Source organism: Ranitomeya variabilis, chromosome 5 (assembly GCF_051348905.1).
Source record: "Ranitomeya variabilis isolate aRanVar5 chromosome 5, aRanVar5.hap1, whole genome shotgun sequence".
Classification (NCBI taxonomy): Eukaryota; Metazoa; Chordata; class Amphibia; order Anura; family Dendrobatidae; genus Ranitomeya; species Ranitomeya variabilis.
The window spans coordinates 286,444,217-286,469,172 of record NC_135236.1 but is presented as its reverse complement, the minus strand read 5'-3'; the positions used below and the strand labels follow the sequence as shown (position 1 = coordinate 286,469,172).

Genomic DNA, 24,956 nt, shown 5'->3' with positions numbered 1-24,956 from the left:
ACGATTAAGGTATTTTCTTCTCTGAGGTGGGCCATTACCTCCGCAATCAGTTTTGTGAAAGTCCTCGGGGCTATGGCTAGACCAAAAGGCAGAGCTGAGAACTGGAAGTGGCTTAGGACTCCTCTGATGTGAACCGCCATCCTGAGGAATCTTTGGTGATCCTTGTGTATTGGGACGTGATAATATGCGTCCTTTAGGTCTAGAACCACCATGAAGCATTGAGGAAACAGCATTTTGATAGATGACTATCGTTTCCATTTTGAATGCCTGAACCTCTAAGTAGTTGTTTAGACTTTTCAGATTTATGATGGTTCTGAAAGACCCGTCTGGTTTTCTTCTCAGAAATAGAGGGGAATAGTATCCTTGTCCTCTTTCTTGAGGGGGGACCTCCAGGAGAACTCTCTTTTCTACTAACCCGATGACTTCTCTTTCTAGTGCCAGCTGCTCTTCTGCCGAAGACCTTGTAGATGTCATCGTAAAAGAGGGACGAGGGTATCTCTTGAATGTTAACCTCAGTCCTGATTCTATAATGTTCAGTATCCATTGACTGGAGGTAATCTTTTTCCAGGCTGGGAGAAAGCGAGACAGCCTCCCTCCCACCTGGGGCGAACCTTCATTGCGGAGGTTTCTTGTTATCATTGGGGTTTTTATTAAAGATAAACCCCTTGTTTTTGTTCCTCTTATCCTCCCATTTCCCCTGGCCTCTCCCCGGGTTCTTTCGGAAAAACCTCTTGCTCCGAAAGGGCTTCCGGTAAGAGGGGAGGCCCAAGGGAGGAAAGGACTTTTTCTTGTCCCCAGCTTTTTCTAAAATGTCATCTAAAGTGGAACCAAACAAGAATTCTCCTTCACAGGGGATGGTACACAGTCTTGTCTTAGTTTGGAGGTCGCCTGGCCAGTTCTTAAGCCAGAGGGCGCGCCTGGCCGCATTAGCCAGTGCTGCTGACCTAGCGGCTAGTCTGATTGAGTCGGCCGAGGCGTCAGCCAGGAAAGCCGCGGCTCCCCTCATTACTGGTAAAGTATTTAGTATTGAGTCTCGGGAAGTCTTCCCTTTTAATTGACCCTCTAGTTGGTTTAGCCAAATCATTAGGGAGCGAGATGTACACGCCGCTGCTACTGCAGGTTTTAAGCCCCCCCCTGCTGCCTCCCAAGAGCCTTTGAGGAAGGCGTCCGCCTTCTTGTCCATAGGGTCTTTTAGTACCCCCATGTCTTCAAACGGGAGTGCGAATTTTTTTGATGCTTTGGCTATAGCCACATCTAATTTGGGGGCTTTTTCCCAAAAGGAGCAGGATTCATCCTCAAAAGGGTATTTCCTTTTGGGAGTTAAGAGAGACTTTTTCATGGGCTTTTTCCATTCTTTTTTGATTAAAGCCGCAATTGCATCATTAAGTGGAAAAACTCTCCTCTTTTTTTGTTCTAGGCCCCCGAACATGATGTCCTGTACCGATTTTTTGGGGTGGGAGTCTACTAACCCCATAGTACTTCTCACCGCCTTTATGAGGCCATCGGTGTCCTCTAGTGGGAAACAGTTGTGCCCCCCCCCGAGGAAGAATTGGATGATGCAGATGAGGAGGAGGAGGAGGAGGATACTGAACCCGCACTGTCGCTGTCAGATTTTGAGACCGGAGACGGAGACCTATCCCTGGTCTTTCTCCGTTTTTTCCCCTTTTTTAGGGATCTAAGGGTGTCTTCCACTTGCTCCTTAATCAGGTTTTTTAAGTCGGTTGCAAACCCTGGCAGACTTTCAGATACTGTCTGCTGTATGCAAGCGTTACACAGCGTCTTCTCCCAGGCAGGTGGAAGATCTTCTTTACAGATGGCACAAATTTTATGCTTTGTTTTGCCTACGCTCTTCCTCCCCTAAAAGAGACAAATAATAACCTTACTGTCTCTGACTTTCACGAAGATCCACTTACCACCTCCAGGACCCATAAATACCGGTTGGGGATTCTCCGCCTCTGGCTTTTTCCCCGACGCCGTACTGGACCCCTTACTGTGTTGGGACCTCTGGCGTTCTTTGCTGGTGTCCTGGCGCTGCTGTCGCCTTTTTTGCTGCTGCTGCTGCTGTGGCGATGCTATAGGTGGAGGTGATTCTGGCAAGGGAGATGCCGGGTCGCTCATATTGCTGCTGGTCCGCGGTCACTGCTTTGACAGCACTCTGGTGTAGTCAGAAGTAGCTTCTTTTGAGGCTCCTGCCGATTATTGCAGAGCCGCTGGGAGGAAGTAACTTTCCTTATTTAAAGCCTTCGCGCCGCTTTTTTTTTTTTTTTTTGCGCCTGCGCAGTAGCGGCCAGGTGATGGCGAGGAGCGCCGAACGCCGGCGCCTGCGCAGTCGGGCTTCGGCGGCGCCTGCGCAGAAGTGTCGTCGGCGCCTCGCGAGACCAGCCTAATCCCGGGCATGCGCCGAAATTGCAAGATGGCGCCGGGAGCGCAGATATGGCGCTGCTGACCGGCGCCCCCGGTCCTATGCAGTCCCTACCGCGCGGCTCTGCACGCCTGATGGCGGTGCAGTGTGCAGACTGACGCATGTTTTTTTGGGGAGGGCCGCGCCGCACCTCCCGCAACCACAGAGGGACCCCCCTGGATGTTGCCTGCTGCATCTTACCTGGGGACCTGGGGAGGTGACCGCGAACTCCTTGTCACCTCCCCCGCACACCCTAGAGGCCCACTAGCCCTTCGCGGTGGCGCTTCGGGTCACCACCTTAGCCGAGGCAGAGGGACCCCAGCTGCCTGAACCGGACTAGATGGCCCCGGAATTCCCACGTCGATCTGGTAAGTCCATAGGTCTCCCATCAAGGACAGGAAACCAACTGATGCGGGAGAGTGGTACCGCCTTTTTATCCGTAGGTTTCCTGTCCTTGGTGGGCGGATCCCCTCTCTCCGTGGTGCCGTCATGGGCGATCAGAGAAATGCTGATTATGGCCCCATAAGATGCTCCATACAGACATTTGCCCCATTATAATGCTCCTCAAATGCTGATTATGGCCCCATAAGATGCTCCATAGAGATATTTGCCCCATATGCTGTTGCTGCGGTAGAAAAAAAAAAAACACACACAAAAAAAAAAAAAAAAACGCATACTCGCCTCTCGTCAAGCAGGCCTCCGGCACTTGCTATAGTCACCTTTCCCCGTTCCACCGCTGGGCGCCGCTGTGTCTTCTGCACTGAAGTTCAGGCAGAGGGCGGCGCGCACACTAATCGCGTCATCGAGCCCTCTGACCTGAGCGTCACTGCAGGGGACGCGGAAGATGGAGCGGCGGTGGAACGCGGACAGGTGAATATCGCGCAATGCCCCCGTTATACTCAACTGCTCCTGGCGCGGTCCCTGCACGTCCCTGGTTCTAGGGGCACCGGCAGCTTCTTCCTGTGTTGAGCGGTCACATGGTACCGCTCATTACAGTAATGAATATGCGGCTCCACCCCTATGGGAGTGGAGTTGGGTCCATATTCATTACTGTAATGAGCAGTACCAAGTGACCGCTCAACACAGGAAGAAGCTGCAGGCGCCCAGAGAACCGGGGACGTGCAGAGACCGTGCCAGGAGCAGGCGAGTATGATTAGACAGCTGCCGCTCCCCCTCCCCTGCCGACCCCTGGGAATGACTCGAGTATAAGTCGAGAGGGGCAATTTCAGCCTAAAAAAAAAAAAAAAAAAAAAAAATGGGCTGAAATTCTCGGCTTCTACTCGAGTATATACACTGCACAAAAAAATTAAAGGGAATCTGTCACCTCATATTTCGCATATAAGCTGCGGCCACCGCCATCAGGGGCTTAGCTACAGCATTCTGTAATGCTGTAGATAAGCCCCCGATGTAACCTGAAAGATAAGAAAAACAAGTTAGATTATACTCACCCAGGGGCGGTCTGGTGCGGTCCGGGTCCGATGGGCGTCGCAGGTCCGGTACCTCCCATCTTCATGCGATGACGTCCTCTTCCTTGCTTCTGTCTCGGCTCCTGTGCAGGCACAATTCTCTGCCCTGTTGAGGGCAAAGTACTGCAGTGCGCAGGCACCAGAGAAAGGTCAGAGAGGCCCGCCGCCTGCGCACTGCAGTACTTTATGCTGCCCCCAACAGGGCAAATCAGTAATCCTGTGCAGGAGCCGCGACCAGAAGCAAAGAAGAGGACATCATTGCACGAAGATGGGAGGCGCCGAACCCGGACCTACGACGCCCATCGGACCGCCCCTGGGTGAGTATAATCCAACTTGTTTTTCTTATCTTTCAGGTTACATCGGGGGCTTATCTACAGCATTATAGAATGCTGTAGATAAGCCCCTAATGGCGGTGGCTTCAGCTTATGTGCGAAAAATGAGGTGACAGATTCCCTTTAAGGGAACGCAAACAACACACTAACTCCAAGCCAATCTCACGTCTGTGAAATCAACCTGTCCTGATTGTGAATCAATTTCTCCTGTTGTTGTGCAAATGGAACACACAACAGGTAGAAATGATAGGCAATTAGCAAGACAACCCCTATAAAAGGAGTGGTTCTGCAGGGGGTGACCACAGACCATTTCCCTAATTGAAGTCCTTTTTTACTGTATACAGCTTATTCACTATTTTTCTGAACAGAACTCTCCATCAAACTCCACCACACCCAATAGCACTACAAATACTGGCTGGAGACTAGCTCATGCAGCCTTTATCTATACCCCATTCCCCCAAGATGGCTGGACCATCATTGTAAATAAGCACCTGGACTTTGTGTCTCCCCCACCTCATTGTAGATTGTAAGCTCTTATGAGCAGGGTCATCAATATCTTTGCTTTAATTACTGTAGTATCTTTAACGTTGTTACTTATGACTGTTGTGTATGAAGTGTTGAATTGTATAGCGCTGCGGAATATGTTAGCGCTATATAAAGATTATCATTATTTCTCCGTTCATTCTTTTTGGATGTTTTGGTCACTTTTGCATTATGTCCTTGCTCTCGCCCCTAGAGGTACAGTAGCATGAGGAGGTGTTTACTGTACAACCCACAGAAGTATCTCAGGTAGTGTAGCTCATCCAGGATGGCACATCAATGCAAGCTGTGGCTAGAAGGGTAGCCGTGTCTCAGCACAGTGTCCAGAGCATGGAGTTGATCCCAGAAGACAGGCCAGCACCCCACAAGATGTGGAGGGGCAGTAGGAGGGCAACAATCCAGCAGCAGGACTGCTACCTCCTCCTTTATAAAAGGAGGAGCAGTGCCAGAGCCCTGCAAAATTACTTCTAGTAGACCACAAACATCCACGTATCTGTTCAAACTATAAGAAACAGACTCCATGAGGGTGGTATGAGGGCCCCACATCCACAAGTGGGTGTTGTGATTACAGCCCAACACCGTGCAGGGCGATAGCCATTTGCCAGAAAACACCAAATTGGCAGATTCAACATTGGCACCCTGTACTCGTCACGGATGAGAGCAGGCTCACACTGAGCACGTGACACAGTCTGGAGTTTGGCAGTGGGTCAGTTAATGGTATGGGGAGGCATTTCTTTGGAGGGCAGCACAGTACTCGATGTGTTAGCCAGAGGTACCCCGACTGCCATTAGGTACCACGATGAGATCCTCAGACCTATTGTGAGACTATATGCAGGTGCACTGGGCCCTTGGTTCCTTCTGATGCATGACAATGCTAGGCCTCATGTGGCTGAAGTGTGTCAGCAGTTCCTGCATGATGAAGGTATTGATGCTACGGATTGGCCTGCCCGTTTCTCAGACGCGAATCCAAACAAGCACATCTGGGACATCAAGTTTTGTTCCATCCACGTCGCACCACAGACTGACCAGGAGTTGACTGATGCTTTAATCCAGGTCTGTGAAGAGATCACTCAGGAGAACATCCACCGCCTCATCAGGAGCATGCCCAGGCGTTGTAGGGAGCTCATACAGGCACATGGAGGCAACACACTACTGATCATCATTTCCTTCAGTGATATCTAGGATGTGGTATTTTAGTGTTCCCTTTATTTTTGGGAGCATTGTATAAAGATATCTAATGAAAATAGTTAAAAACTTACAAAATCTAAAGGGGAACTTCGTCGAGAGTGCCAAGCAGAGACGTATAGACAATGCAATGAAACTGACATTAAATATGCAACTATCCTCTTTACTGAGGAAGAGGACTAGAACTCTAGTGCCATCTATTTTATGTAGTAATCCTAAAAATTCTTACCAAATGACTTAGGATAAGAAGCCAAACCATATGCTGCATTTGCAGTCAAGTGTTTCAGGATGTTTTTTCCTCATCAGTGCAAAGCAAGAGACCTGATTTGTTTAGGTAATAGACTTTAGAACCTCTGTCAAAGGCCTCTCACCTATCCATGTCAGATTTCCGGCTTTGAATTGATAAGGGGAAAACACCCTAAAACACTGTCTGCAAATGGAGTGTCTGGTTTTGCTTTTAATCCCAAGTCATATTGCAAGGTTTGTTAAAAAGCCGAAATTGGCTTGTAGGATTGCTACAACAAATATATGGCTCCAGAAAAAGTCCTCATCCTCTGAAAAGGCTATTTGCAAACATAGCAAAGAAACGGCTGCAACACTCATACACTAGAAAGTGAAACAAACCTGGCCATAAATGCGGTTGGGTTTCTTTCCATCACAGCTTAGCTTTTCCCATCTCTTATATTTCACATTACAAACATGGACGTCATTACCATTGCTTTCACCAAATGGGATGCCAGTGCCTCCAAACACCAGGAGATTGTAGCCATGTAAAACCACTACAATGTAAAAAAGAGAGACATCAAACTACTGCACATAAAACAACCACAGGAGGAGCTTAAACAAAATATGACAATATATCAAAGATTATTAAATACCATGGAAAATATCAGCAATTGCAATAGTAAATGTATCAAAAAAAAAGACTAGACAAATGAAGAAAAAAAAAAAAGTACCGTATTTTTCAGACCATAAGACGCATCTAGGTTTTAGAGAAGGAAATTAGGGGGGAAAAAACTGAAGCAAAAATGTGGTCAATTTAGGGAAAAGAGTGCGCCAAGAAGATGTGAGTGACAGCTGTGTGGCGTCTAAAGCAGGGGGGAAACGCCGGCCTCCTTGACTGAAGACCAGGTATTTCTGCCAAATTATAAAACTGATTATTTCTCTAGTTACAGCACCCAGAACTAAAAGAGCCACCTTGTCAGAATGCAGCATTACTGCTGCACAAGGTGGCTCTTTTAGTTTGAAACGAATGGGGGGTGGGGGTGGGGGGTGACAGGTTCCCTTTAATATCCCCAGTCCTGGTATCATTGGCCCCATCCCAGTCCTGGTATCATTGGCCCTATCCCAGTCCTGGTATCATTGGCCCCATCCCAGTCCTGGTATCATTGGCCCCATCCCAGTCCTGTTATCATTGGCCCCATCCCAGTCCTGGTATCATTGGCCCCATCCCAGTCCTGGTATCATTGGCCCCATCCCAGTCCTGGTATCATTGGCCCCATCCCAGTCCTGGTATCATTGGCCCCATCCTTGTCCAGGGATGCATGGTCCCATCCTTATTCTGGTATGATAGGTCCCATCAAAAAATAAAAAATAAAAAAAAATTAAACATTACACTTGCCTTCCTCCGCTCCCTCTTAGCGTCCTGCTCCATTGCCAGCAGCTGCTTAATGCGTTAGCAGCGCATGGCAGGGACAAGCAGAGCACAGCTGCCAGAATACTCACCAGGACTGTTCATCGCAGACAGCAGTGAGTATTCATTGCCCTTTAGTAGCACGCAGTGTCAGCCACCAGCTTCCTGCTGCTATCAAGGTCACGTGTGCCGATATTTAAGAGAAATTAATATTCTGAATATTCATTTCTCTTAAAGGGAACCTGTCACCCCCAAAATGGCTGGTGAGGTAAGCTCACCGGCATCAGGGGCTTATCTACAGCATTCTGTAATGCTGTAGATAAGCCCCCGATGTATCCTGAAAGAGGAGAAAAAGAGGTTAGATTATACTCACCCAGGGGCGGTCCCGGTGCGGTCAGGTCGGATGGTGTCTCCGGTCCGCTCCGGCGCCTCCCATCTTCATTCCATGACATCCTCTTCGGGTCTTTACGCCGCGGCTTCGGCGCAGGCGTACTTTGTCTGCCCTGTTGAGGGCAGAGCAAAGTACTGCAGTGCGCAGGCGCCGGAAAGGTCAGAGAGGCCCGGCGCCTGCGCACTGCAGTACTTTGCTCTGCCCTCAACAGGGCAGACAAAGTACGCCTGCGCCGGAGCCGCGGCGTAAAGACCCGAAGAGGACGTCATGGAATGAAGATGGGAGGCGCCGGAGCGGACCAGAGACACCCATTTGACCACGGACCACAGCGGGACCGCCCAGGTGAGTATAATCCAACGTCTTTTTCTCCTCTTTCAGGTAATATCGGGGGCTTATCTACAGCATTACAGAATGCTGTAGATAAGCCCCTGATGCCGGTGAGCTTACCTCACCAGCCATTTTGGGGGTGACAGGTTCCCTTTAAGTATCGGCACACGTGACCGCCGGTAGCAGCAGGAAGCTGGTGGCCGACACTGCGCGCTACTAAAGGGCAATGACTATTCACTGCTGTCTGCGATGAACAGTCCTGGTGAGTATTTCGGCAGCTGTGCTCTGCTTGTCCCTGCCATGCGCTGCTTACAAGCATTAAGCAGCTGCTGGCAATGGAGCAGGACGCTGCGAAAGAGTGCGGGGTAGGTAAGTGTAATCGCTTGTTTCTTTTAATCTTTTCTGATGCGGCCATGCATACCAGAATAAGGATGGGACCAATCTCACCATGATGCCAAAAAGAAATGAATATTGATTGCCCTCCACGCCCACTTGGCGTGGAATGCAGTCAATATTTATTTCTCTTTAACAGTGGGCACAGAAGTTAGCAGCAGCGGGCACAGAAGTTAGCCGCAGCCGTCAGCTCCTGCCACTGTGACCCGCCGAAACCGCTCCCCCACCTCCACATCACAGCCAGAACATACTGTGTGTGCTCAGATCCAGCCAAATGCAGCAAAAAACTGATTGGTCGTCGTTTCATACTACAGATGGACAATGACCCAAAACAAAGTCAAAGCAACCCAGGAGTTTATTAAAACCAAGAAGTGGAATATAAGACTAAACTTCAGACATTAAGGCCCACAAACAAACAGCAACTGAAAACCACCACAGTGAAGGCCTGGCAGAGCATCAAAAAGGAGGAAACACAGCGTCTGGTGATGTCCATGAGTTCAAGACTTCAAGAATTCAGGCAGTCATTGCCAACAAAGGGTTTTTAACCAAGTACTAGAAATGAACATTTTATTTAAAATTATTTATTCTGTCCAATGACTTTTGGTCCCTTTAAAAACAGAGTGGAACGTGTTAAGGAGCTGAAACTCCTACATCCTTCATCCAATTTTAATGTGGATACCCTCAAAAGAAAGCTGAAAGTCTGAACTTCAACTGCATCTGAATTGTTTTGATTAAAATTCATTATGGTAATGTCTATAACCAAAATTAGAAAAATGTTGTCTCTGTCCAAATATATATGGACCTAACTATCACAGGAATATATTTGTTTGTGAAATAACCTAAATACAAAACATGTAGTAAAATTTTCTCCCCATGGGTAGGTCAAAGTATAACTTTTTTGCATTGTCGAATCTTTTTGTTACATTTAGTATTGCAATTGTTAATATTTTCTATGGTATTTCATAAACTTTACTGATATATTTTCGTATTTTGTTAAAGTTATCAATTTTTGAGGAAAACGTATTTACTGAACATAAAACTTAACATCTCGCTGAAATACCTTGCTGGGTAACATTCCATCTATTGAAAACACAGATATACCAGTACCCATTTTGGATATTTATGGCATATCTACAGGATATACAAGAATTGTCTTAAGAGAAGGGTGATGGTCGTCGCAGAGGTGGGATCTGCATCTATAAGAATGCTTGCACACCTAGTTCGACATTCTGTGTGCCCCATTTTTGAGTTAGGGGCTATTCTATGGGTATTCCATAAATGCCTGAGTGGCTCAATGTATTATTGCAATTATTGTTCTTCCTCTACTTACAGGTATTGTGCAGGAGAATCCTGGTCAATCTTAATGCAAGGTACCTTTATGAAGTCTCTAAAATAAGCCATTATTTACTGCAGACCAATCCTTCTCAAATCGATGTATTATCCTTATTTTAGCAAGGTTTTTGGGATTTCATTTTGTTGTTCTTCTAAATTTATATTAGAAAATCTCCTCCTTTGAGCAACTTTCCCCACGGACTGCACAGCTACCAGTCTACAAAATGGCTGCTGATGGAGGAGCATGCGACCGGTCCTGTCCATCTGTCTGGTACCATTTAAAAGCACTGCCCATGGAAGAGCCGATTGACAGATCTGGTTAGAGGTATTTTTGTGGATAGTAGAGCAGTGCAGTCTACAGTTGCATGTAAAACTTTGTGCATCCCTGGTCAAAATTATTGTTTTTGTGAAAAATTAAGCAAGTAAAAAGATGGAAAGATCTCTAAAAGACCTAAAGTTAAAGAGGACAAATTTCCTTTGCACTTTTCGGCATGGGCCGATGCAAAAGTTTAGGCATCCTTGGAGATTTGTGCGCTCAGATAACCTTGACCAAGGTTTTACCCATAAGCCTGTTAGGGTTATGGCTTGTTCAATATCATTAGGATAGGCCAGGTGATGCAAATTTCCCAGCTTTATAAAAACGTAGCCTCCTTGAACCTTGTGCGAAAAACCAGCAGCCTTGGGTTCATTTAAGCAGCGGCCTAGCACTCTAAAAATAAAAATGGAGGCCCAGAAAGCAGGAGAAGGCTATAAGAAGATAGCAAAGCATTTTTCAAGTTGCCCTTTTCTCAGTTCGAAATGCAATTAAGAAATTGCAGTTAATAGGAATAGTTGAGGTTAAAATAAGATCTGGAAGATAAAGCAAAATTTCAGTGCGAGCTGCTCGTAGGATTGCTAGACAGGTAAATCAGAACCCCTGCTTGACTGTAAAAGACCCTCAAAGATTTAGCAGACTTTGGAGTTGTGGTACAGCGTTCTACTGTTCAGAGACACTTGCACAAATATGGCCTTCATGTAAGAGTCATCAGAAGAAAAACCTCTCCTGCATCCTCGCCATAAAATTCAGCATCAGAAGTATGCAAAAGAACATCTAAACACAACTGATGCCTTTTGTAAAAAAGCCCTGTGAACCAATGAAGGTAAAATAAATAGAACTCCTTGACCACAATGATCAAAGGGTATGTGTGGAGAAAAAAATAAGGGGGGGGGGCACATCAATTCTGGAAAAGAACATCTTGCCAACCATTAAAGGGACACCGTCACCCCCTCCAGCCGTTAGAAACTACAAGAGCCACCTTGTGCAGCAGTAATGCTGCATTCTGACAAGGTGGCTCTTTTAGTTTTTGGTGTAGTTAAAGCCAAAATAAAACGTTTTATAATTTTGCCAAAATACCTGTCTTTAGCCAGGGAGGCAGGTCTTAACCCCCCTACTGAAAACGCCACACTGCCGTCCATCAAATCTTCTTCGGCGCCGGGCGCCGCCCCCTCCGCGCTGTTTTCCAATGAAATCCGGCACCTGCGCTGTTTAGTACTGGCTGGGGCAGGCGCAGTGAGCTCTGGCCGTCTGACCTCCGATGCAGTCTTGCAGACTGCGCCTGTGCGGCTGCCCTGCTTGTGAATCCCAGACCCGCAGTGTGTTATGCATTATGCAGAGTGCGGGGCTGGGATTCACAAGCAGGGCGGCCACACAGGCGCAGTCTGCAAGACTGCATCGGAGGTCAGACAGCCAGAGCTCACTGCGCCTGTCCCAGCCAGTACTAAACAGCGCAGGGGCCGGATTTCATTGGAAAACAGCGCGGAGGGGGCGGCGCCAAAGAAGATTTGAATGACGGCAGTGTGGCGTTTGCAGCAGGGGGGTTAAGACCTGCCTCTCTGGCTAAAGACAGGTATTTTGGCGAAATTATAAAACGCTTTATTTTGGCTTTAACTGCACCAATAACTAAAAGAGCCACCTTGTCAGAATGCAGCATTACTGCTGCACAAGGTGGCTCTTGTAGTTTCTAACGGCTGGAGGGGGTGACAGTGGCCCTTTAAGCTTTGGGGTGGAATAATCATGCTTTTTTACAGCCAATGGCATGGGGAACATTTCACAGGTAGAGGGAAGAATGGATTCAATGAAATTTCAACATATTCTTGATGCAAACGTAACACCATCTGTAAAAAAAAACCTTAAGTTCAAAAGAGGATGGCTTCTACAAATGGATAATGATTAGTGATGAGGGAACGTGCTCGGATAAGTTGTTATCCGAGCATGTTTGGGTGCTGAGTGACTTTGGCGTGCTCGAGTTATAGGTTAGAGTCCCCGCACCTGCATGTCTCACGGTTGTTTCACAGCTGCAACACATGCAGGGCTTCCCTAACAAATAGCCACAACACATGCAAGGATAGTCTATCGAACAGCCACAAGACTTGCAACTGCAGGGACTCAAATATATAATTTAAAGCACGCCAAAGACACTTAGCACACAAGTATGCTGGTCTAACACCTTATCCGAGCATGTTCGATCATCACTAACAATGATCCTAAATACAAGTCAAAATCCACAATAAACTAGCACAAAGGGCACAAGCTGAAGGTTTTACAAGGGCCCTCACAATTTTCTGATCTGAACATCATTGAAAATCTGTGGCTAGACCTGAAAAATTATCCAAAAAAATAAATAAGAGAGTACTCTGTCTATTTATCGCTCATCCATAGTCATAGTATTACCCAAAAAGAAGATGGACACAGGAGTGTATCAAAAATCATAGATAATCCTTATTATAGAAATTCATAAAAACAAGATAGATAAAAGGTAAAACCTGATTAAGTTGGCAACTGGGGTGAACAGCGACACCAAAGTGCCACGTCCAAACAGGAGCACACACAGACAGACACACTGTATGGCAGTATAAGGTGCTTGTGCAGTAAACAAAATTAATTCGTAATATACAATTGTTGGAAATATAAAGTGCCAAAAGTGTATAAAGACTACCTCGGGAAATACATACAAAAGACATAATTAAGTAATTGCAGCCAATGTATATGATATGGTCAAACAAGTATTGATAAACACAAGTTAAAAATAAGAGACTAAATAGGAGTATGATCCAAGTGACCAACCTGATAGAGGACGTGGAAGGAAAAAGCCCCAACGCACATTTTATGTTTGACTTCCTCGGGGTGCTTTTTCCACATTACACTACCTCAAAAGGCTCAAGATGAAGGTTTTATAATGGCTCTCACAGTCCCCTGAACTTCATTGAAAATCTGTGGCTAGACCTTAAAATAGCAGTGTATGCAAGACAGCCCAGGAATATCACAGAAGTGGAAGAGTTTTCCAAGGAAAAATTTATAAAAATCCCTCACACAAGAATTGAAAGACTCTTGCCTGGCAACAAAAAGCATTTACAAGTTGAGATACTTTCAAAAGGGGATGCTAATAGGTACTAACCATGCAGGGTGCCCACACTTTTGCATTGGCCCATTTTCCTTTCTGTAATCTTTAAAATGTAAAAGATGAAAAATATATTTTCCCTAAAATACAAAAAATAGGTAATCTTTGAGTAAACTTTAGGCTTTTTAGAGATCATTTCGTCTTCAACTTACGTTACGGTTGACAAGAACCATAATTTTGACCAGGGGTGCACAAACACTTACATGCCACTGTATGTGGAAAGCTACACATTAGAAGAACCCGTAATACGTATATATGAGCAAGTGCCTTAAGATCACATCCCTAACACATTTAGCAAAATAAAAACCCAACAACCGTCGAGGGCATCTCAAATCTGTCACCATCTGCCATATTAGGCTACGTTCACATTAGCGTCGCCGACGCAACGCACGACGCATCGGAAACGCACGCAAAAACGCACCTTTTTTGACGCAAGCGTCGGACGGATGCGTCGTAAAACGCTGCGTTTTTGGTGCGTTTTTGTTGCGTTTTATAAAAAACGCAGCGTTTAACGACGCATGCGTTGTGAAACAATGATGTAACAATTTAGTGTCTAGACACTAGCTAAACACCACCAATGAATAGAAGAGGGTGGGTCTAGTGTTTAGACAATAGATAATGCCACCAATGGGTAGATGAGGGTGGGTATTAATGTAATAGTGGTATATATACCCCGGCATAGATTATTTCCAACCATAGAGCATCAAGATGGATCGTCCCATGGAGATTATCTACCTCAATTTTGAGCTGGAATTAGCCCTTGCTATTGCTTATGCTATTGCCTGTCATGAACAGAGGAAAAGGGACAAACTACGGAGAAGGAGTCATCGGCGTTTTTGGCTACACCCTATAGTGGAAGTCCGAGAGAGTCGTGGAGCCTATCATTGTCTGTTTGGCGAATTAAATGAGAACCAGGATAAATACTTTGAATACACAAGGATGTCACAAAACAGCTTCCGATATCTGTTGCGTCTGGTGGAAGGAACCATTTCCAGGCAGGACACGCAGCTCCGTAAATCGATTTCCCCCGAGGAACGTCTGCTGGTGACTCTACGGTACGTAATGCAATGTGAAGGATTTATATGTTCTTGCCATTTTTTAACCCCTTCACCCCGCGGCCCTTTTTCGTGTTTGTGTTTTCGTTTTTCGCTCACCTCCTTCCCAGAGCCATAACTTTTTTATTTTTCCGTCAATATGGCCATGTGAGGGCTTATTTTTTGCGTGACGAGTTGTACTTTTGAATTACATCATTGGTTTTACCATGTCATGTAATAGAAAACGGGAAAAAAAATTTCAAGTGCGGTGAAATTGCAAAAAAAGTGCAATCCCACACTTGTTTTTTTTTTTTTTTTTGCTAGGTTCACTAAATGCTAAAACTAACCTGCCATTATGATTCTCCAGGTCAGTACGAGTTCATAGACACCTATGACTAGGTTATTTTTTATCTAAATGGTGTAAAAAAAAATTCCATGCGGTAGTTAAATGCCGCTGTCTGCGTTTGACAGCGGCATTTAACAGGTTAATAGCCGCGGGTGAATAGCGATTTCACCCGCCGCTATTGCGCGCACATGTCAGCTGTCCAAAACAGCTGACATGTTGCAACTTTGATGTGGGCTCAGCGCCGGAGCCCACATCAAAGGGGGAGACACGGCATGCACAGTACATGTACGGCGCATGTCGTGAAAGGGTTAAAGTAACGTGTTTTGGATTTGTGGGGTGGGGGATTGTAATTAAGAATTAAAAATTCTTTCAAAACAATTTAATTAAATTACATTATTTTTTATTTTTCTTCTTGTCAGTTTCCTTGCTACTGGAGAGACCTTGAGATCACTGCATTTCCAGTTTCGGATTGGAGTCTCCACACTGTCTGGTATTATTGCCGACACATGCCGCGCATTGTGGGACAACCTCCGGGAGGAGTTTTTACCCATCCCTACAACAGAAATATGGCAGGCCAACGCCCAAAAATTCGAACAAGTGTGTTCCTTCCCTAATTGTATTGGAGCAGTTGACGGGAAGCACATTCGGATTTTAAAGCCTGCACGAAGTGGTTCGCTGTTTTTTAACTACAAAAAAACCTTTTCCACCGTCCTCATGGCCATTGCAGGTGCTGACTGCAGGTTTCTTGCCGTGGACATTGGAGCATTTGGCCGTGCCAATGATTCACGGACATTTAAGGAGTCAGACATGGGCCAAAGATTATACGAGAACAATTTTAATTTCCCCCAGCCACGACCTCTTCCCAACACCGAAGGACCGGCCCTGCCATTTGTTGTGGTTGGGGATGAGGCTTTTCAAATGAGTGGCAACCTACTTAAACCGTACTCCAGTCGGGGGTTGGACCGCACCAAAAGTATTTTTAATTATAGACTGTCCAGGGCCAGAAGAACTGTGGAGTGCGCCTTTGGCATCCTGGCCTCCAAATGGCGTATCTTAGGATCCGCTATAAATTTGAAAATTGAGACAGTGGATGAGGTGGTGAAGGCGTGTGTGGTTCTCCACAATTTTATTATTGATAAAGAGAGAGTCAACGTGGAACTCGATGAACCCATACCAAATCCATTGCCTGATTATCAAGCTCATCCTCTGCGGACAACTGTGGAGATTGCTCATATGAGGGACCAATTTGCTGCATACTTTGTTTCTGATGTTGGCCGTGTTTCATGGCAAGATCACATGGTTTAATCTTCGTGTTATTATGATCGTTATTATTAAGTCAACGGTGTGCTCAGCTTTACGGGCGGGAATCACAGTGTCAGTGCGGACAGATGACGGCGAAGGACGTGGTAGACACTGTTTTATATTTGTGGGGTATTGTTCACTTTTTATTGGAGTGTTTAAAACAGTGCGCTAGTAACCCAATATTCCCTTATTTAAAACAAAGACATCGCTGGATCGTTCTAAACTCGCCGATCCAACAATGACAGCGTCTGATCAGTTACCCAAAAACAATTCCAAATCATTCGCTGACACCAAAAAACTCACAGCAGGGGCTCAATCGTTTTTACGATTTCAGAAAAGATAACGTTGGTTACACACAAAAAACAACTTTATCTATACTGAAATCGTTGTCTGATGGTACATTGTAAACTTGACATATTGAGCAATGCTGTTTGTATTTGTAACATCCGAGTACAATGAGCGACAGCCCTATAAACAATGAAAAAAAAAATTTGATAAATATTGTCAGACATTGCACATCAGGTGTTACAAAGACAAGATTTGTGTATACGGCGCAAGGTGTGTTTTGGTGCAAACTTTATTTGAGACAATAAAAAAAATTTGTTTAAAAAAAAAAAAAAAAAACAACATTTATTTAGGGTACAAAAAAAAAAAATTGGGAAATGTTATTAGGGGGTACCAACATCCGCAACGAAAGGGGATTGATATCCCACACTTTTTGGGGGTGTTGAGGAGACCGAGGCGGAGGACGAGGGGGAGGAAGCAGCATACTCTAGGACACTAGACGGGATGCCGAGATCCATCCAGCCAGTGGATGTTGGCGAGACTACCAAAGCAGGAGATGAGGGAGGAGGAGGGATGACCAGTGTCCTTGGCTGGCTACTCCGGCTCCGGGTAGACCCAGGCTGTGTAGATGGTGTACTCCTTGTAGACCCAGGCTGGGTACTGGGTGTACTCCGGGTAGACCCAGCCTGGGTACTTGTTGTGCTCCGGGTCGACCCGGGGTGTTTTCTGGTGGTACTTTTGGGAGCAGCCATAGCCAAGGTCGTAGTGCTTGTCGTCGTCATCTTCTTCTTCTTTTTCCTCCTCTCTCCCTCTGGGTGTGGGTCGGCTTCCCGTCTGTGTCCCCTTGAAGGCCTGTCATGCTCTGAACTTTGGGGGTCTGTTCTGTGGTGGCGGTGGCGGTGGCCCTCGGCACGCGGAGCTCTGTGGTGGTGCTCTGCAGCAGGAGTCGGAGTCATGGCAGCCAACGATGGTACTGCGGGCATAGTTGTCGCTGACTGCATGACCCGAGCCTGCTGCAGAGCACTGACATATACATTGTTGCAGCCCTGCATGACCGAAATCTGGAGTTCCGGCGTAAGATGTTCAACTATGCCGTTGTGAATGGCATTAAAAAAAATGTTTGGCCGGCCTCGAGAGATCCGTTTCGATGTTTTCAAGACGACGTTCGATATTGCACATTTTATCGCACATCGCCTTGAAACCATTCTGAAATACGGTGCTCAGATGTAAAAATTCGGGCATGACCGCCCTGTCCGAGGCCCGCTGTCGGGAAGACCCAAAGGAAGGAGCGACAGAGGCCTCGGCCAGGGGAACATCTGATGGACCGGCTGCCGGTTCGCCAGATTGGGGTGGTGCAGACCTGCTCTCGCTGTGGGATGGCTGCGACTGTTCAGATGGCGCTTCACAAAGGACCGCTCCAGAGGGTCGGACAGTCTCGCGGGTGCTGCTGTGTGTTCTGTGAAAACATAAGGAAACCATTAGTATACTAAATATCACATTTAACATGCGTCATTAATTAACTTTACCGCCAGATATCCATTGCCGCCATTAATATTAACCTATTTTTAATATTGACACTGCATATGCACCATCAATATTAAAAAAAAGGTATTTAATTCACAATAGTCACCCATGGTTGTGGTTTGCAACGCCACACAATTATGCTTAAGTTGGAACTGCCATGACGTCACGGTCATGTGACCGAGACGTCATCACAGGTCCTGCGAGCTGAGTAACCATGGGAACATAACCTGCTTTGCAGTGGAATGTATGCCGTATCGATTATATTTTACTTTTTTGTGTCTAAAAAATCGCGGATACACCTGGATAGCCACTATACTACTCCACTATTAAATATTGGCTGGGCATGGCCAATCTACTATTTTTCTGTGTTCTCTATACTTCTGATTTCAGTGAAATTGCTAGTAAGTCAAGCTCAACATTGTAGTAATCCCAGAAGGGAGCCGCTGTGTCAAGTGTGAGAAGACCAGAAATGAATAAAAAATTCAAGGTCAACGAGGCGTGAAAAGTAAAAACAAAATACTTTATTCACTTCAATCAGAAGCCGAGGATGAAACATCAGCACAATACAATAAAAACACTATCTACGCGTTTCAGGTCTGATGTTCCCTGTCACCTAAAACGCGTAGATAGTGTCTATTGTATTGTGCTGATGTTTCATCCTCTGCTTATGATTGAAGAGGATAAAATTATGTATTTTTTACTTTTCACGCCTCGGTGAGCTTGCCTTTTTTTCTTCCTTTCTATACTTGGTACTTGCCAAAATAAATGGCTGGGCAATAAGCTACGTGGCTGGAATGTAGTATGTGAATAGGAATGTTATAAAAACTAGGTGTGTGCATAGGTACTATACTTACTCTCTGCTTCCAAGGACCGGTCGCAAGAACTGCAGTATACGGTTGTACTTGTACACCGAGGTCCTTGAAGCGGCAGCACCACTACGAGTCTGTCCCTCCTTTTTCAGGCCCCTCTTGAAACGGTCCTTCATGGAGCGCCATCTGGTCTTCAATTGTTTAACTGTGTATAAATTAAAAAAATAAAAAAGGTTTTAGATAATATATTGAAAACGATTACGCAACCGTGTGCAATCCCAATAGAAGACATCACAGACGGTTGTGTAATCCTGGCATGATGGGTCACAGCAGCATTTTGTAAATACTTACGGAAACTAGCTTTGGCCTTGGGTGAAGCGCTGTCGAAGCCATCCCACAGCGATAGTGCCACCTCTATCCACAGACGGCGCAATATGCCCTGGTCCGCGTGCCGGGGGTCACGGCTGTCCCACAACGGGCCCCGTGCTTCAATGGATGCCACCATCATGTCAATATCGAGTGGTTCATCCAGGGCCCGTTGTGAAACCTAGAAAAAATGGAAAATATTAATGTTTGAAAGATAAAAAAAATTGTCCCTACCTCCTCCACCGCCACCTACTACACACAACACCACAACCTCCCACCACCCCCCATACCTGCAAAAAAAAAAAAAATTAAACAAAAAAAATGAATAGGTTTGAAAAAAATACTTACTCTCCGTGCTGCAACCACAGCTTGGCCCCGTGGTCCCTGCTCCTGCTCCCTCTCTTCCTCCTGGTTCTCCTCCTCACTTGAAGAAGCCTGCAAAATAGTTTACCAAAAAGTTGAGTGACCCATCTACAAATGACAGCGAATAGTAAGCAATAGTAGATCATGTACTCACCGCACTCCTCAGCGGTGGGGTGTTGCTCGAGTCGCTGCCGCTGGCCATGACTAATGCAATTCTGAAATAAAGAACAAAATAACATTGATACTATGCTCCTATGCACAATCCAGCAATAAATTAAAAAAAAAAAAAAAAAAAAAAAAAAATTAAACCACAAAGAACATTGCACTCCAACTGAACTAACGCTGAGCAAACAACACTGCCACATTGATTAAATTAAAGAAACAATGGCAGAGACAACCCAATGCCAGAGTACAAAAGCCTAAAGATAAGAAGACTAATCTACAACAGACCCAATGTAGTAATCCCAAAAGTGTTTTTTTTTTTTTTTTTTTTAAAGTACAGTATGCACGGAGCAACACAAAAAACACAATATTTTTTTGAAAGTAAAAAATTAACAACCCCGAAAAATTAAGGGCAGAAACATTAATAACAAACCATACTTTACAATAAAACCGACAGGGCCGAAGACAATAAAAGGGCCAATACGCGCCATACCTCACAACCATAAACATACAACGATGTCTTTACACAACCACAGTGCTGAACATAATACACAACTTGCAATAAAAAATTACTAAATGTAATAAAAGAGCTCAGAATCATTCTATACTACCATACTTTACAATAAAACCGACAGGGCCGGAGACTATTAAACGCCATCATATAACGCAAGAATAAAACATCACAACTGAATACAAAAAACACCACCAAACCAAAAAATGGAAACGAAAAATCTATCCTGGAAAGAACAATAATCAAGGCCGCAGACCATGAAACGCCATCGTATACAACGCCATACATCAGAACCAGACCAAAAATACCACAATATCCTAACCACAGTGCAGAATATAAAACACAACTTGCAAAAATAATTTTAAAAAACATGGAGAAAATGCACAGAATCATTCTATACTTACATCTCTGGACAGCGGATGAATAGTAGAAGTCGTCTGGTGTTCTGGTGTGATGCGTCTAGATGTTCTGGAGATGTGCCTCTGGTGTCTTGCCTCAAGATGCTGCAGCAGAAGTGACAAACAATCCAACATTTTCTTTATATATGTGGGATGTTTTTCTCACTGTTTGCACTGTCTAGACATTGTCTAGACACTTTTTTGTTTCATTTTATCTAACGACGCATGCGTCGCATGACGCACGCACGACGCACACCCGCGACGCAAGTGCGTTGTCAATAGGTTTCAATGGGAAATTGTAACGCATTGACGACGCACGAGCGACGCAAGTGCGACGCGCGCGTTTTTTGGACGCAACAAAAATGCTACATGTAGCGTCTCCGACGCCGGTCAGGTGCGGTGAAACGACGCATGCGTCGTGCGTTTTACCGAAAACGCACGACAACGCAACGCATGCGTCCCCAATGATAAAGATAGGGGCGCATGACGCATGCGTTGTCGTGCGTCGGCGACGCTGCGTCGCATGACGCTAATGTGAACGTAGCCTTACAGAGACGGCACAGTTTCTACATGCAAGCTCACATTACACTTGCCACCCCTCACTTGTTAATATGTGGGGGTCACAGCCCTCACACAGCAGAGACTGGCTGGCTGACAATGTGCCAACCTTTCTATAATAAAAAGGACTTTGTCACATGAATTGACTTAAGACACACACCACGTAAAATGCCTGCTTGTGTAAGACACTGAAGTTACTCAGCCATTGATTTGGACGTAAGCAAAAATTGCAGCCTTCTCATGGCCTCCTCTAGCCCAGTTATACTGAGACCACTAAAACCACCATATGACCCCATGTCAAGTTCATTGGAATAAATCACTTGAGGTTCAGTTATGATGTAAGTAACAGATGCAAAATGCGGATTTATTTCGGCCATAATACAGTTTCAAATCACTTTTCTTTAAGGTCCTATGAGCTAATTAAAGGAATTGAATGGTCCAAAAAGGTGAACCCATGGCAAAATTACAAACCAAGATGGAAAACTTTCAGTCTGGCTTCAATATAGGGGTGAAGGGCTATATGACCTTTTCAAGCTGTGCATTAAACAAACAAAAACAACTTAATATTCTGAGTTTACGTAGAAATAAAATTAATATTTTTTGTATGCAACGTCAGAAAATGACTCTTTAATTCAAGTTTTACACCTCCGAAATGAAGGAGGAGGGGGGGGGGGGGACTAAAAAACCAACAAAAAATAATGTTTAGGTCAACAATATCATATATAGCAATTGTTGCCAAGAACTGCAGATCAACTCCTATTCAATTGAAGATAGGCAAAGCAGATGTGTGACAAGACACCAGGGCCCACTACCTAAGGTTCTATGTGCAATACTAGTGTTCTGTCAAACTGTCATGCTCGCGCCCAGACTGGTTGGCGCGGGCGTGCGGGGGAGTGGTCCCACTGGACCACAGACCAAACTTCCCTGGAAGGGGCGTAACTAAGTAGCTTCCTAGGTGTTCGCTGGAGCCTCTGATGGTGAGGTCAGACTTATACAATAGGAAGCTACCAGGTACCACTCCAGGGTGGAGTCTGGTTGTGGCTGCTGATCCCACCGGGGAACGGAACATAGACAAGCAAGCGGGCACGGCTGGCACATAGGCAGGCAGACGGGTACAACAGGAACACTGTCAGGCGGGCACGGCTGGCTCTCTGGTAGGCAGGCGGGCACGGCTGGCTCTCTGGCAGGACTGGTGGACAAGACTGGTACACTGGAAGAACCGGTAGGGACCGGTCAGCAGGCAGGTATGTAGAACGGGTAAGAACCTGTACAGACACGAGGACCTAGGAATAAGTAGAGAAAGACCGCAAGAGCGGATGTAGAGCGAAAGCACAGAAGCTAGAGCCAAGAGCAGGAGAGGTAGAACCGCAAGGAGCGGAGCCAGGTAGAACCGCAAGGAGCGGAGCCAGGTAGAACCGCAAGGAGCGGAGCCAGGTAGAACCGCAAGGAGCGGAGCCAGGTAGAACCGCAAGGAGCGGAGCCAGGTAGAACCGCAAGGAGCGGAGCCAGGTAGAACCGCAAGGAGCGGAGCCAGGTAGAACCGCAAGGAGCGGAGCCAGGTAGAACCGCAAGGAGCGGAGAGGAGCTGCGGGAGGGGTCTCTGCAGCAAAGCTGAGCAGAGCCACAAAGAATGTGGAGAGAAGCTGCGGCAAGGGATAACTGCAACAGCAGAAGATAAGCTGAGTAGAAAGGAGCAGAAACGCAGAAGTGAGGAGCAGAGGTAAAGTAACAAAGGTTCAGAGCAGGCAGAGCTGCAAGAGTGTGGAGTGAAAGCAGACTGAGAATACAAGGAAAGACAACAGGGAAGGAAGCCAAAGACTAGAAGACCGAGGTAAGACTAAGTACAGACAAGGCAATGGAACAAGACACAAGGACAAAGACACTGGGACCAGGATATTCTGCCTCCTGGTGGGCGGACAACAAGACCAAGGAAATAACACAGAGAATCCTCCAGAGAGGGAGTAACTCAGAGCAAGGCCAGGCAAACTCAGAAGCAAGACACTAACTGAGCTAACACATTGCACAGGCCCAGAACACTGGGTGAAGCTGCACTATATACTGGAGGCCTCTTGGTAATTGGTCAGGAACAGATTGGACATGCACCTGATTCCTATAAGAACCAGAGAGTTCAGGCGCCGCCCCGCTATACACAGAACCATGAAGCATGCAGAGAGCAGACACACAGAACATGGAGCTGGCAAGAAACAGAAACCACATCATGACCTGGAGCAGTGGGTAAGATAGTGTGAGAGATGCGAGGCCATGACGTGATGCCAGCAGAGTTGTTACAGTACACCCCCCTTTACGGCCCCTCTTCTTCAAGCCCGCCAGAATAACTTGTAGAAGAAGGATGGGAGCACACATAGTCCAGGCCAACATGACATCTTCAGGGTAGAAGGCGGCAGGAGAGTCACCAGGTATCTCAGAAAACAAAGTCTCTTTGTGCTCTGCAGGGTTAGCTTCATCAGAAATCTCGGATAGGAAAGTCTCATTGTACCCAATAGGGTTAGCTTTCTCAAAGGACTGGACCATTTCCTCAGGGTAGACAAGAAGCAGGGACTTGGAAGATACCGATTTGTTATCTTCACCAGCCGGCCACATGGAAGCTGAAGGAATGCTGACAGGATACACCTTCTGCCCGATATCCAGAGACAAACTTTCAGATAGCAGAGATGTTCTAGAGCAGAGGTCCCCAACCGCCGGTCCGCGGACCGGGACCGGGCCGTTGGGGTTTTTCAGCCGGTCCGCGGCGCCCCTGTTCAGCGGTCACGTGGGACCGCTCATTAGAGAAATGAATAGGCTGCTCCACCTCCCATAGGGGCGGAGCCGCCTATTCATTTCTCTAATGAAGCGGTGCCGGTGACCGCTGATAGAGAAAGAGGCTGCGGCGGCACCGAAGACAGGCAGGGGGAAGGAGCGGGACGCCGGGAGCAGGTAAGTATCTCATATTCACCTCTCCTCGTTCCCACACGCCGAGCGCTGTCTCCATCTTCCCGGCGTCTCTCCTCACTGACTGTGCAGGTCAGAGGGCGCGATGACGCATATAGTGTGCGCATCACCCTCTGCCTGATCAGTCAGTGCAGAGAGACGCCGGGAAGATGGCGCCGAGGAGCTGCAAGCAAGACAGGTGAGTATGTGTTTTATTATTTTTATTGCAGCAGCAGCAGCACAGCTATGGGGCAATAATGGACGGTGCAGAGCACTGTATGGCACAGCTATGGGGCAATTATGGAATGTGCAGAGCACTATATGGCACAGCTATGGGGCAATAATGGTGCAGAGCACTATATGGCACAGCTATGGGGCAATTATGAACAGTGCAGAGCACTGTATGGCACAGCTATGGGGCAATAATAAACGGTGCAGAGCACTATATGGCACAGCTATGGGGCAATAATGGTGCAGAGCACTATATGGCACAGCTATGGGGCAATTATGAACAGTGCAGAGCACTGTATGGCACAGCTATGGGGCAATAATAAACGGTGCAGAGCACTGTATGGCACAGCTATGGGGCAATTATGGAATGTGCAGAGCACTATATGGCACAGCTATGGGGCAATAATGGTGCAGAGCACTATATGGCACAGCTATGGGGCAATAATGGTGCAGAGCACTATATGGCACAGCTATGGGGCAATAATGGTGCTCCCACTCATTCTGAACCTATGGTAAGTTGAATCACATTCTCATTATAAATGTCATAATTATATGATAAGTATGCACTAAGCTCCATCCCTCCATAACCCCACCCCCATATGACCAAAGCCCCGCCCCTGCCCCACCCCCACCGGGCCATGGAAAACTGGTCTTGCTTAAAGCCAGTCCCTGGTGCAAAAAAGGTTGGGGACCTCTGTTCTA

The 24,956-nt window shown here is 46.3% G+C and overlaps 1 protein-coding gene across 4 annotated transcripts in view; it reads right to left on the bottom strand.

Moving 5' to 3' along the window:
* Positions 1–24,956, bottom strand: part of KLHDC10 (kelch domain containing 10) — a 168,309-nt gene that overhangs the window by 107,740 nt on the left and 35,613 nt on the right. For all 4 annotated transcript variants that reach the window (XM_077264428.1, XM_077264426.1, XM_077264430.1 and 1 more), the window contains one exon: positions 6,549–6,703. In XM_077264428.1, coding sequence (XP_077120543.1) covers positions 6,549–6,703 — 155 coding nt within the window. The remainder of the gene's footprint in view (positions 1–6,548; positions 6,704–24,956) is intronic.